The 14,751-nt window shown below is 39.7% G+C and overlaps 1 protein-coding gene across 1 annotated transcript in view; it reads left to right on the plus strand.

The window, feature by feature from the left end:
* The window catches only part of SGTB (small glutamine-rich tetratricopeptide repeat (TPR)-containing, beta), a 55,887-nt gene that overhangs the window by 33,092 nt on the left and 8,044 nt on the right, over positions 1-14,751 (plus strand). The window contains exons 5-7 of the mRNA XM_006870983.1: positions 8,472-8,576; positions 12,202-12,340; positions 12,449-12,511. Coding sequence (XP_006871045.1) covers positions 8,472-8,576; positions 12,202-12,340; positions 12,449-12,511 — 307 coding nt within the window. The remainder of the gene's footprint in view (positions 1-8,471; positions 8,577-12,201; positions 12,341-12,448; positions 12,512-14,751) is intronic.

Genomic DNA, 14,751 nt, shown 5'->3' on the forward strand with positions numbered 1-14,751 from the left:
TCCGAGGGTGGGGCTGGTGTGCCCACTAGTTCAGGCACCCCTATAGTCACCAGAATGGAGGTGTGCAGACAGCAAGGGACCAATGAACAGATACCAAAAGAAAAGAATGTCCACACCTTTATCTCAGCAGTTCTGCCAGGCGTCTGTGGCCGCTCCATCCTTCCCCCGCTTGGCCATACCCAGTATGGCATCTCCTGAAGCAGCTGAGCGTCTGGTACTAGAAAGCAATAGATTTCTTGATTCTGCCACAAATTCCCCCAGCTGTAAGCCTTCCAACCTTCTAAATTTTCCTTTATATGTGGTTCAGAGTTCTGGGACCATCCCTGAACCTGCGTGGTTGGGTATTCTGTGTTGTTGCTGGCCGAGCTCCTTTACTGCACTTCCACCCTATCCGCCATCTTGTTTGGTCCTCGGAATACTTTTGGTTTAAGGTTTAAAGAATATCTCAGCGCACTAGTCTCAAGGAGTCTTCTAGTCTCAACTGGTCCAGTAAATCTGGACTTTTTAAGAATTTGAGTTCTATTCTGCCCTTTTCTCCCATTCTATCACAGTTTATTGTGGTCTTTATGAGAACAGGCAGTAATGGTAGCTGGGCACTATCTGATTTTTCTGGTCTCAGGAAAGATAAAGCTGCTGCTTTTGTAGGCTTTTAGACCTGTTGTTATTGTTATGTGCCATCAAGTCCGTTCTGACCCATTGTGACCCTGATAGGGTTTCCAAAGAGCAACTGGTGAGCTTGAACCACCAACCTTACAGTTCAAACCGAGTTTGCTGTCAAGTGCATTAACCCACAGTGCCACACCAGAACTCCAGTTTATTTCAGAGACTGGATCACCAGCACAATGTCTTTTTTTGTAACTTCAGTCTTATATACACTGCTTTGCCAATAACAGTTCATGATTCTGGGGTGCATGGATGATTGAATGACCTAGGCAATGAATGGAACAGAAGATAAACAGGAAAGAGAGAGCTTCTCAGGTGATGGGGAACTTGAGTTGGAGCTGGATTTGAAGAACATTTAGCACTTGCACAAAGAAGAAAAAGGAAAGCATTTTAGGTTGGAGTGCAGAATTTTAAAGACAAAATCAGGAAGCATCAGACTCTTGTAACAAGGAGGGCTAGTGATAGAGCAAGCTATGAGAAAGATAGGAACACAGGCATAATTATTTGATTTTTTTCTCCACTTATGAATAGTAAGTAGTCACTTAAATCACTGAGATTTGAACTTAATGTTGAATCTCAGTTCTGCTAGTTGGTAGCTATAAATAAAAAATGCAAGCTCACTGCCATTTGCGTTGATTCTTACTCATTGACACTCCAGGACAGTAGAACTAGTCTTTAGGATTTGTAAGACTCAGTTGTGCAGGAGCAGACAGCCTCATGTTTCTCTTCCAGAGCAGTTGCTAAGTTTGAAGTGCTGACCTTGCCGTTAACAGCCCAGTGTTTAAGCCACTGTGCCACCAGGGCTCCTTTGTTAGCTATGGCCAATCATTTAATCTTCTTGGGTCTCAGTTTTCTGACTTGTAAAACAGAGCTAATTCTAGTCACTTCACAGGAGAGTTGGGAAGAGTGATAGATGCACAAAGGCCCTAGCATTGTGTTAATTTTCTGTATATTATGTATTTTTTTCTTTTTTCAAAAACAAGACTTTTTTAGTTGAAGGAGAGGTATTTGTTATAATTTATTTATGCATGAAACAGTATGGGAAGTATGAGGTATCTGGTCTTTTTCAGCAAAAATAGAAGACAAATTATTTTCATGCTTTTCTTCTAGTAAGGCAAAGAGATGGGAGGATGTTTGAAAACAGAGTGACTCTGGCTGCATTGTTCTTCTGACATTTCATTAGTCATGCCCTGATAACCAGACAGCAGAGGCTGAGACAACAAACCACATTGTTATTCAGCTTAGATACTGGCATGTTTGGCTTCTTCTCTTCTTCCCTTTCCTGTCCTGGATAGCTCAGATGCCTCTCTCCTCCTTTTGTGAGCGGCACAAATCTACCTTTACCCTAGCTTGCAGATTGTGGTTTAAGGCTGTCAGGGTTGAAATGTGATTCTCTCTCTTCTGCTCTTCATTCTGACTCTGATCCTTCTTGCTTTATTACCTATTTTATTATCGGTATCTGAAACTAGAGATCCAGAGTCTTCTGTGCCTCCTTTCCCATATGCCTCCCAAATAGCTAATTTGTTCACTCCTCCATGTCCATCACTACTTCCTTATTTCAGGTTCTTATTTGGTAAATTAGTAATACTAGGAGTCCTAGTATGGCGCTGTGGGTTAATGCACTGGACTGCAAAGTTGTTTTGAACTGCAAGGTAGACAGTTCAAGCTCACTAGCTGCTCTTCGGAAACCTATACAGTGTCACTATGCTTTGGAACTGACTTGACGGCATTTAAAAGCAACAACAGTACAATACTAATTTAAAGTGACCCCCCCATTTCCACTTGTACACTCCACTTCAGTCTTATTCCAAAAGAAGCTTGGTACAATGTGAAATTGATCATTTGAAATTTTGCTTAATGTTAGTACCTGCATCATTATATGTGGTGAGTTGCTACCATGTTGGATAGTACAGATATAGAATTTTTCCATCACCAAAATTTCTGTTGGACAGCTTTTATTGGGTTAACCAGACCTTTTTCTGTGCTGCCTTTTCCCTTAATACTTCCATTGTTGTACACATCATATTGTTAATTCATTTGTTCACATGTTAGTGTTCCTGTTAGGCTGTGAAAGGTTAGAGGGCAGGGATATACCCTCTATCTGAATGTTTGGTTTCAAGTTAAAGGTACAGCATATTATAGGTGTTCAGCAAGAGATTGTGTTGAATCGATTTAGTGAGTTTTAAAAGGGAAGAATTTGTCTCTGTGACAAAGTACTAACATACTACTTTTCTTGAAAAGGTAGATTAAAAATTTTTTTTAAATCTATTTAAATTCTGTTCAAACTTACTGAAAAAGTAGTACAATCGATACCCATATACACTTACTCTGGAGTCATCAATATTTTGCCACACTTTCTCTTTTCCTCTCTATTTATCTGTCTTTGTCTCCTGTCTCTCTATTGAGACCATGAATATATGTGTGCATATGGAATCCTGGCATGGCATTCTGGGTTAATATGCTAGATTGCAAAGTTGGTTTGAACTGCAAGGACAGCAGTTCAAGCTCACCAGCTACTCCTCATAAACCCTATACAGGTTCATTATGGGTTAGAACTGACTCAACAGCACTTAATAACAATATACAAATATGGACTCCTGGTGTGATGCTATAGGATGAACACTGGACTATGAACCACTACTTCAGCAGTTCAAATCCACCAGCTGTTCCTCAGAAACCCTATACAAGGTCACTGTGAGTCGGAAGTGACTCAGCAGCATTTAACAACAACAATACAAATATACACAGAAGTATATGTGTATCTAAGGAGCTCTGGTAGCGTAGTGGTTACGAATCGGGCTGTGAGCCTCAAGGTCAGCAGCTCGAAACTACCAGCGGTTCCGCGGGAGAAAGATGAGGCAATCTGCTCCCGTAAAGATTTACAGCCTCAGAAACCCTGTGTAGGGTTGCTATGAGTCGGAACCGACTCCACGGCACTTAACAACAACATATGTATATCTATCTATAATTTTTGTTGCTGATCTTAAATACTTAGCTCTACCTCCTAAGGCATATATACTCCACATAATTATCATATCATTCACACTTTAGAAAATAGCTGTTAATATTTAAGTTTCCCCAGGATTTCAGTATTCCCCAGTTGACAGTTCAGGCTCACCAGCTGCTCCTTGGAAACCCTTTGCAGGGTTGCTATGGGTTGGAACTGACTCAATGTCACTTAACAACAACAACATAGCTGTTTTTATCCATAAATCAATCAAGGTTCATGCATTTTGTTATATCACTTGTTTCATTTAATTTAGACAGTATCTCAAATGTGGTTTTTGTTTTTTTTTTGGTCTGTTTTCATGACAGACTTTTTTTTTTTTTTTTTAAAGCTTTTATTGTGAATTGAGTGAGAGTTTTCATGGCAGAACATCAATTTTGCACTCAACCAATCATGCTTTGTTTCACTGCAATGATTACAGTCACCTCTGTGCACAATTGTTAATAATATTTGCCTCTGTTCCCTCTTTTTTTTTTTTTTTTGATGTACACAAAGACACACAGGAATATGTAATCATTTAAACAACCAAATGGCACATTTTGCAAGCCAACCTCCTGCCCACCAGCATACATCCTTTCTCTTTCCATGAGTCTAGAGTCTCACCTGTTCTATCTCTCCATTCCATCATCTCTGCTTCCATCTCTGGTGTTGCTGCTTCTCTGGTTAGAATTCCATGTTCTGCTCATGCTCTCCTCTCTTGATGGTCCTAGGGTCCTCTGTTCCTAAAATGTAAAATTGACTACTCCCCCCTTTTTGTTACACAACTTATACCTGTACAGGTGTGACAATTGCAATTAGTCATGATAACAATCATTCACCACTGAATCAGAAGAGCCTATCCCCATCTTCTTTCACCAGTCTCATCTAGATAACATGAAAACTATTCAATGGGGTTTATACCTTCCCCTGTTTGCTCTGAAACTAAACTCCTGTGTGAAAGCTTGTAAGTCAGCCACTTCGTGTCTTTATATCCCTCTCCCCCATTTTAGGCAACCAATGTGTAAGCTACCCATCTCTATCCACACTGTGTACAGAGAGAATAGACTTGATCCTTGATGCAAAGACTCCTTTTCTCTCCAGTTGGTATTCTGAGCTACTCCAGCCATAAGTAAAGGTCAAGTTCATCAAATTGTAGCAATTTACACTTGCTTCCTGTATCAAATTTCTCTATCTTCCTCTAATCAAGTTCTGATCATCAAGCCATCCAAGCTAGGACATGACAGATTTTTTTAAAGAGTTCAGGCCAGTTGTCGTATTCTGGATTTGTGTATTGCTTCCTCATTATTTAATTTAGATTAAATGCTTTGTGTAAAAATTCTACATAAATGATGATGTGAACCATTTATTACATCATATTACTCATAACCAAACCTATTGCCATGGAGTTGATTCTCACTCATAGTGATCATATAGGACAGCATAGAACTTCCCCATAGGGTGTTCAAGGCTGTAAACCTAACAGGAGTAGACTTTTTCCCATGCACCAGGCTAGTGGATTTGAACCATCAACCTTTTGATAAGCAGCTGAGTACTTAAATTCTGTGGCACCAGGGCTCCTTACATGATGTTGTTTGCATCGAGTAGTTTCTGATTCATAATGACCCTATGTAGGATTTCCGAGAGCAGGTGGTAAGTTTGAACTGCTGACTTTGTGATTAGTGTGGTTAGCAGTCCAGTGCTTATCCTACAGCATCACATCATATTAGGAAGCATCTAATTTCAAACTATACCATTATTAGTGATTCTAACTTTGATTCCTTTTTGTAATTAATACATAACTTATGAGGCCAGGCCATGCGAATATCCGGTTTCCCAACAATCTTAGACCCAATGGTTTTAACATCCATTCATGATCCCTCCCTGAGTCATTTTCTAATTTTATTATTTCCCCAGATATTTTCCCCACCTTTATCTGTTTTCGCCCTTCTCTTCTTCCGTGACCTTTTTGAGTATCACTGTGGTGTAGCATTATAGGATAAGCACTAGACTGCTTACCAAAAGGTTGGTAGTTCAAACCCACTAGTGGTTCTTCAGAAACCCTGTACAGGCTCACTATGAGTTGGAATCAACTCGACGGCAGTTAACAACATCATGGATTCATGAAGGAACCTTGGTGATTCAATGGTTAAGTACTTAGCTGATAACTGAAAGTTTGATAATTCAAACCTACCAGTGGTTCTGTGGGAGGAAAGACCTGTCAACCTGTTCCCATAAAGTTTGGCAGCCTAGGAAACTCTCTGGGCAAGTTTTCTGTCATATGGTGTCACTGTGAGATAGAATCATATTGACATTGCACGATCAGAGCAATCTGGACTCAGTAAGTTTGTACATTCACAAGCATTCCACAGTTCCCTATTAAAATTCTTGCCTTCCATTTCCTGGCTGTTGCTCTTCATAGCATGGCTTCTAGGACCTATGAGTGGACCAAACACAACCAGACCCATTGCTATCAAGGCGATTTCAACTCTTAGCCGCTGTATAGGATAGAATAGAGCTGCACCACAGAGTTTCCAAGGTCATAACTTATTAGGGAAGTAGACTGCCGCATCTTTCTCTTAGAGAGTGACTGGTGGTTTCAAATCACCAAACTTTTATTAGCAGTGCAGTGCTTTAGCCACTGTACCACCTTTTAGTTACCTTCCATTGTCATACTGCTCACCCTCATCCTTCACTTTTTATATTTGTGTCTCTCTTCTCCCACGGTGAAAACCCTGTATTCCAGTAACACCACTGTATTTACTCATTTGTTCTATCCTTTAGTTGGTATTATAACAACAATATTTTTTTGTGGTTGTTATGTGCCATCAAGTCGGTTCCAACCCATAGTGACCAGAGGGTTTCTGAGGAGCGACTGGTAAGCTTTAATCATGGACCTTGCAGATCAAACCGACCATGCAATCTAGTGCACTAACCCACAGCACCACACCAGCACTCAAACACTAATCGTATATCACCAAAAAACTTACTAAGTAACTTTTACTGTGTGATTATTTTTTCCAATCTTTTGTGTACTTTTAATACATCCCACTTAAGTTATGTACTTAGAACACTGTGCTCAAGTCACTTGGACTTTTTTTTCTGTTTGATATACTTTTTAGCATCATATATTTCTGTTTTATGTTGTTTCAAGGTTTGCTTTTTATCCATTTTGAAGCCTCACTCCCCTTGCTATTCTCTTACCTGATTCCCACCCATTCCCTAGAGAATGAGAGTGAGACTTTTAATATAGGTTTGAGTTCTGAGCCATGTTAAGTGTTACATATTCAAAAAGTAAATTTAAAGGTAAAATGATAATCATTACATAATAAGTCCATAAGACTCTTTGTCTTACATAGGATACTAATGTTTATACCAGCTTTTTGTCTTGCTTTTCATTTATTTGGCAGTCTTTTTCCATCTCTTTAACTTCCAACCTATGTGTGATTACACATCCAGTTTTGAGAACCTCAGTTTTGTTCAAGGCAACTTTGTGATCACATATACACTTGTTTTCTGCCCTTTGTAGTTTTGAGAAATCTAAGATGTAGCCACAGCAAGTGGTGACCAGGCAGCGGACCATGGTTGCTTAAGTAGCTGCTGTTTCGTGGCTGCTGGCTCCGCACATTGTCCTTCTTAGCATTCTTAGAGCTTCTGATTTCTTTCCCATTTCTTCTCTGGGTCAATTCTCCCTACTTGGAAACATTATTGAGGGTGTGTCATAATTACAGGATTTAGTCTTACAAATGTTCTTTTTCCAAAGTTGACTTTTTCAGCCTTTAGCCGAGGGACATAATTATGAGAACACTTCTCAGAAACTGAAAGGATTTTTTAAAAAGTTTAGTCTGCCACAAAAGTGAACATTGATTCAAGTGCCGGAGAAGTGAAATATTACTTTTCTTTGTACTTTAACCCTGCTGGCAAAGTCCAGCAGTGTAACACTCTTTGTAGCCAGTCACAGTATAACTCACTCTGTGTGCCTCCCAAGTGACCCCAAATGCCCTAGTATTTTCAGTTTTATGTTTGGGCACAGTAGAAAGGCAGTTTTGGTAGATATTCTGCATATTTGTCTTTTCTATACCAAAGACCTCTTTAAAGTGTTCAAGAACAAAGTTACCAGTTTTAGGACTAGGATGCGCCTGACCCAAGCCATGATATTTGCAGTCACCTCATATGCATGTGAAAGTTGGACAATGAATAACGAAGACCAAAGAAGAATTGATGCATAATGGTGTTGGATAAGAATCAAGCTTACTAGCTACTCCTTGGAAACCCTATACAGGGTCCACATGGGTTGGCACTGACTCAACGGCACTTAACAACAACAACACCAAGAATATTGAAAGCACCAACAACAAACAAAAACTATCTTTCAACAAGCAAGTCTGTGTTGAAAGAAGTACAGCCAGAATGCTTAGAAGCCAGGATTGTGAGACTTTGTCTCTCATACTTTCACATGTTACCGGGAGGTACCAGTCCCTGGAGAAGGACATTCTGCTTGGTAAGATGGAGGCAGATGGATTGACACCATGGCAGCAGCAGTGGGCTTAAGTGTAACAACAAATGTAAGGATGGCACAGGACTGGGCTGTGTTCTGTTCTGTTCTGTTGTGGATGAACTGATTCAATGGCACTTAACAACAACATCATCATACCAAAGCAAACAGTGAAAAGCAACCTACCTATTTTCTCTGACCAGAAGTTTTGGAGTTATTTTTTGGTTTGATTATCAGTTTTTCTTAGCTCAATTCAGAGATTTACTGGAAGTGATTTAAAAACTGGGAAAAGGAATATATGCTAATAGAAATCTCTTGTCTTTCTCTTAGGGCTGCTGCTCAAAGTAAATTAGGTCACTACACAGATGCAATAAAGGATTGTGAAAAAGCAATAGCAATTGATTCAAAGTACAGCAAGGCCTATGGAAGAATGGGGTAAGTTCTTGGAGAATGTCCAAAATAGTGCCAAATAATTCTATGCTTGTTGTTCTTCATGGGCTGTTTTTTAATTTCTGAAATAATAAGAAATTAAACATGACATAATGCCCTCAATTTCCTTGACTTGGGAGTGAGATGATTAGTTTTGTGATAAATGGTTTGTTGTTGGAGAAAATGACATAGTCATAGTAAGTAGACTCCTTTTATGTTCATGAGCACATATCTCAAGTGAGCACTCAATATTGACTGATGGTTTTGCTATACTTTCTTCCAAATTCATCTTGCCTCTCTCTCAAGTATTTCATACCTTCCCTTCTATCTTCAAATGTCTAGTATCGCCTTCATGGTGACCCTCATCTGGTAATACTACCTCATACTTAATTGAAATGCATTTAGAAGAAAAGTAAGTCATCTTCCTATTTCCATATCTTCCACTCTACTTGTATTTGTATATACACAGACTGTCTTTTTTCCTGTTAAATTGGAAGGGTTCTCATCTAAGACCTTCTCTACTCATGCTATAGGTTGTATCCCTTTCTAACTTCTCCAAGACATAAATGTATCTTATCCCCTTTATAGTTTACAACACCAATTTTCCTGTCTCTTAATAAGAAAACTTCCTCAAAGCAGCAGTATCAGTAGTTTAAAAATGTAACCTTGGTGATAGAAATAAAAATGGAAATCCCCTGGTAGAAATTTTTAAGACCAGTGACTTACTCATTGCATATACCTTTTTGCAGCAACATAAAAAGTAACATTACATGTAGACTTCACTAGATGGACTATTCAGGAGTCAAATTGACTATATCTGTGGAAAGACACGATGGAGATGCTCAGTATCATCAGACAAAAAAAGGTCAGGGTTTGTCTGTCAAAAACATATCATCAGTTGTTCATATGCAAGTTCAAGTTGAAGTTGAAGAAAATTTTCATAAGTCCACAAGAGCCAAAATACGAAGTTGAGTGTATCCCATCTGAATTTAGAACTAATTTGGGGCATTGAACACTAATGCTCAAAGACCAGATGAGTTGTAGGATGACATTAAGAATATCATACATGAAAGAACTATAGGAAAACTTTCAGCTTTGAATTGTATGTAATATTGAAGTATTCTCTGGGGAAAATATTGATTGATGCAAGAAGCAGGGGTGGCAGAAGGGTGACGACCCACCAAGGCATGGGCAGGTGTGGTTTGGAGCACACGAGCAGGGCTGACAGGAACAGGTATGCAGGGCCTTTTGGGCCCCCCAATTGGTGCCCAGTTTTCCAGGCACTCTCGGCAGATAGGCCCAGCAGGTAGACACGAAATAGAGCAGGCCACTGGCTCAGGTTCAAAGGAGGACAACCCAAATGTAAGATCCAGACCTGGTGGGGGAGAATGCAAGACTTTCCTGCATATCCATTATATTGGGAGCAGGCCACATCCCTAAGGAAACACGATTTCAATGGATTGACTGCTCATAGCCAATCATCATACAGTTAACTGTCAACTGCCCAACAACTGGAATTCTGGCTCAGTGAAATTGACACAGAACCTAACTATCACCGAACACTTTACTAAATCCTAACAGAATGAAGACAAATCATCCAGATGGCAGAGTCCCATCAGCATTAGGCCATAATAGTGTCCAAAGGATTCATGGCTATATTACTAATTATAGAGCATTGAAAACAAAGGAAATTCATTATGAAATCATGATTGGCAGCACATCAGTTCATTACTGTGGCAGGCAGGACTATGGAAGCAGGAAAGGGAACTTGATTGGGATCCACACAATTTTGCCCCTTAGAAAAACGTACGTGATTGATTCTGGGACCCTCCAACTACTTTGGTCCAGGTGTGACTCATAACCATTTGACCCCGATACCCCAATTTCCATTAAGGACATACCCAAGGTGAGGCTGCCCATCCCTGGGTTGGCTAAGGAATCATAGTCACCCTTTCTCAAGCATACTGTATGTGACGGTCAAGCTTTTTACGTTGCCCAATAATGGTCACAATGAACTCAACAGAGGCTGAGTATATGTAAAGACTTCAAGTGGCGTTGGAGCTTCCACTGTAAATCCTAGCTGCCCACAAACCACGTGCTTAAAATTTAAGGTCTACTACAAGGGTTGGGAGTCCTGGTGTGGCGCTGTGGGTTAATGCGCCAGACTGCAAAGCCATTTGAGCTGTAAGGTCGGCAGTTCAAGCTTACCAGCTGCACCTTGGAAACCCTATACAGGGTCACTATGGGTCGGAACCGACTTGACGGCACTGCACTACAACAACAACAATACAAGGGTCAGTGAGAAAGAGGAAGACACACAATGAGATGGGTTGACATAGTGACTGTGACAGTGAGCTCACAGAACAGTTGTGAGAATGAGGCCGGACAAATCATCCAGCAGTGTCTTCTTCTGTTGAACATGGGATAGGTAAAAGTTGGAACCGTCTTGACAGCACCTAACAATAGATGATGACTAGCATGTGAAAAGGTTGTGGAAATCATTCATCTGAACCCTCATTTTAACCAATGTTCCCCTCCAGCTGCTACCTTTATTTCGCAGTTTCTCTTTCTTTGCAGGTTTCTGTCGCATCATTCTCTTATTGGTTCACTCCAATACGATTTTTGTCTGTACAGTGTAGTTCTCTGCAGGGTTACTGGCTGTACGTCATCTTACCAAGGACAGTGCTTAGTTTTGTATTCATATTATACCCCCAATCTATCAGCAAGTCCTATCAATTCTTCTATCTCTGTATATCTACAATCTAACTACCACCTCTCACATGAACTTCTACAGTAGTTTTCTAACTATTCTCCCTACCTCTACTCCAATCCTTGCACATGTTTGTCTTCTACTAATAAACCAGAGTAAGCTTATTAAAGTATAACTCAGATTATGTGTTTGTACTGCAACCAGAATAAAATCCAAGCTCCAAACCATGGCTCTATGTGACCTGTCACTTGATACTCTGACATCATATTTCCCACACTGCTTTCTGTTGTGTGTTTTTCAGGGTCTTTGTTTTTACTGCTAACTCTGATATTCCGTATGACTGCTTTCTTCTTATCGTTCAGTCTTAACTCCAGTGTTATCTTTTCAGTGTGGCTTCCCTTGAACATTCATTCTCTTTAATGTCATCCCTTCTAATTTGCATGTCTATTGCCTGTCTTCCTCAGAATGTAAATTTCTTAAAGTCAGGAGCTTTATCTTTTTCACTGTAGAACCCTCAATGTCTAAACTAGTGCCTGACACAATAGTAAGGTTTCAGTAAAAACTTACTGGCTGACTGTTGATTAATTGGGAACATTGATCTTTCCTGGTTGACTAGCAAAAAAAAGAATTAGGTTCTGAAAATCATTTATGTTTAGGAACTGAATTTTGTTCAGATCAGAAAACTGTGGGTTAAGTCAGAAAACAAAGAATTGGTGTAATTTGTTAACAACCAAAGCTAGGCCAAAAAACCACTGCATTCTTTGCCCATACTGTTGATCATTATTACTTAGTTTTGAAGTAATTATCCAATAAATAACTTCTAACTAGATAGTAAAACTGGGTACCAGAAGGGTAATGGGTTTATTTGTTGTTTTCTGATACTTTTAAATCGTTTATATCTTATATTTTTGTGTTCTTCAGGCTGGCCCTCACTGCCATGAATAAATTTGAAGAAGCAGTTACAAGTTATCAAAAGGCATTGGATCTTGACCCTGAAAATGATTCCTATAAATCAAATCTGAAAATAGCAGAACAGAAGTTGAGAGAGGTATCCAGTCCTGTAAGTTATGAATGAATGTCAAATGAGTGAAATACTTTCTATCACTCACAATTTATTATAATTGAATTGTGGTGGCTGGAGTGATTCTCAAATTGAATTGTTTTACAGACAGGAACTGGATTGAGCTTTGACATGGCCAGTTTGATAAATAATCCAGCCTTTATTAGTATGGTGAGTATATTTCCTTTTCTGCTCTGTTGTCTTTCATTCATAGAGCTATGAACATATGAGGCACTGAACAGCAGCAACAAATATGAGAGTAAGTTAGAAAGTATAGCTACAAAATCATGTTGTTGTTGTGGCCTATCAAGTTAGTTTCAATTCATAGTGACTCTGCATAGGGTTTCCAAGAGTGGCTGGTGGGTTTGAACCACCAGTCTTGCAGTTAATAGTCCAGTGCTTATACTATAGTACTACACCAATACAAGGTAAAGTCAAAAAGTATTGCTACAAAATCATAGCAACCTTTATTAAACCAAAATATCCAAATTTGAAGCTATTCTTTCTTGACATGTCCTCCAACTATGTCTATACCCTTCTGAAAGCAGTGTTTGCACCTCTATAATGCTTAGCTCCTGGATTGATAACTGCAAGGTTGGTGGTTCAAACCCACTAGTCATTGCTGGTATTTTCAATAACCTCATATTTTCAATGGTGGTAGTGTGTCGTAGAGTCGTAGCGACCCTATATAGGATTTCCGAGGTTGTAAATATTTACAGGGAGTAGAATGCCTTGTCTTTCTCATGCAGGACAGCTGATAATTTCGAACTGCTGACCTTGAGGTTAGCAGGCTGACTTGTAACCACTATGCTACCAGAACTTCATGGTATTTTCAGTAACCTCAAATGCATGCAAAAGTTGGACAGTGAATAAGGAAGACTAGAAGAGTTGGTGCTTTTGAGTATGGTGTTGGAGGAGGATATTAAAAGTACTATGGATTGCTCTGGTAGTGTAGTGGTTACGAATCGGGCTGCGAACCTTAAGGTCAGCGGTTCGAAACTACCAGCCGCTTCGCGGGAGAAAGATGAGACTTTCTACTCCCGTAAGGATTTACACCCTCGGAAACCCTGTACAGGGTCGCTATGGGTCGGAACCGACTCAACGGCACTTAACAACAACAACAACATGGATTGCCAAAAGAACAAACAAAATCTGTGTTGGAAGAAGTATACCCAGAGTGCTCTTTGAAAGCCAGGATGACAAACTTCTTTTTCATACTTTGGACATATTGTCAGGAGGGACCAGTCCCTGGAGGACATCATGTTAGGTAAAGTGGAGAGTTGGAGAAGAAGAAGAAGACCCCCAATGAGATGGATTGGCACAGTGGTGACAGTGATGGGCTCAGGTGTAGCAACTATTGTGATGTTAGCCCAGAACTGGGCAGTATTTTATTCTGGTGTGCATAGGATCGCTATGAGTCGGTATAAGCTCAGTGACACCCAACAACAATAGGCATTCCTTGGAAACCCTATCCAATGTCACTATGAGTCAGAACTGGCATTTAACAACAACAACCCTTCCCAAAGAATTCTGTGCTCTTAGATTTATACAATGTCAAAATGGCAAATCATATTCTTTTGAAATGTTGCGTTTGGGAGCAAAAAGATGTCTTCAAGGCTATAGGGTAGATGGCTAAGGTTTCTAAGTGAAATTTTCATCCGCCAGCCCTTGCTGCCCTCAAAGAATTGTCGTTTTAGAAAAACATTCCTCAGTGCAACTTTCCTGGCCTTTTCCTCACTAGTGCAGTCTTCCATTTTTTAAAAACTTCTTCCTAATCAGACCCTTGTTTACCTTGTGTCCTTTGAAAATATCTGTCAAATGCATTCCCAAAACACCATCACCATAACCTGAGCTTACTTCGGCTCTGCCTTCAATTTAACTGGACCAGGAGATCCTTTCAGATACCACTGTTTTTATTGGACCTTTTTTTGAAGGTACCCTAATGAGGCTAAGATAAATATATACTGAAAGACTTTGCCTTCGGCCATCCACTAATATTTAAACACATTTTCTTTGGAATAAACATTTGTATATATGAACTGGAGCCCTAGCAGCAATCCTTTTTTTTTTTTTTTATGTAAGGTTTTTATTGTGGATTAACTTAAAGTTTACGGGGCAGATCATCAGTTTTACATTCAATAAATCATGCAACTTGTTTCATTACAATGATTATAATCCCCTGCATGTACCATCAGTTAACAGTGTTTCTCTCTATTCACTTTAGCTCTTTTTTTTTTTTTTTAACATTCAGGTATATGTAATAGTTTATACCTCCAAAATGCACATTCTGCAAGTCTGTCTCCTGGCTACCAGCCCTTAGTCCTTTACTTCCCATGAATCTAGAGTCTTCAGCTGCTCCCTCTTTCCATGTTCCCATCTCAGCTCTAGCCCTCTGTGGCTATGTCCTTGTC

Source organism: Chrysochloris asiatica, unplaced genomic scaffold (genome assembly GCF_000296735.1).
Source record: "Chrysochloris asiatica unplaced genomic scaffold, ChrAsi1.0 scaffold00157, whole genome shotgun sequence".
NCBI classification, from domain to species: domain Eukaryota; kingdom Metazoa; phylum Chordata; class Mammalia; order Afrosoricida; family Chrysochloridae; genus Chrysochloris; species Chrysochloris asiatica.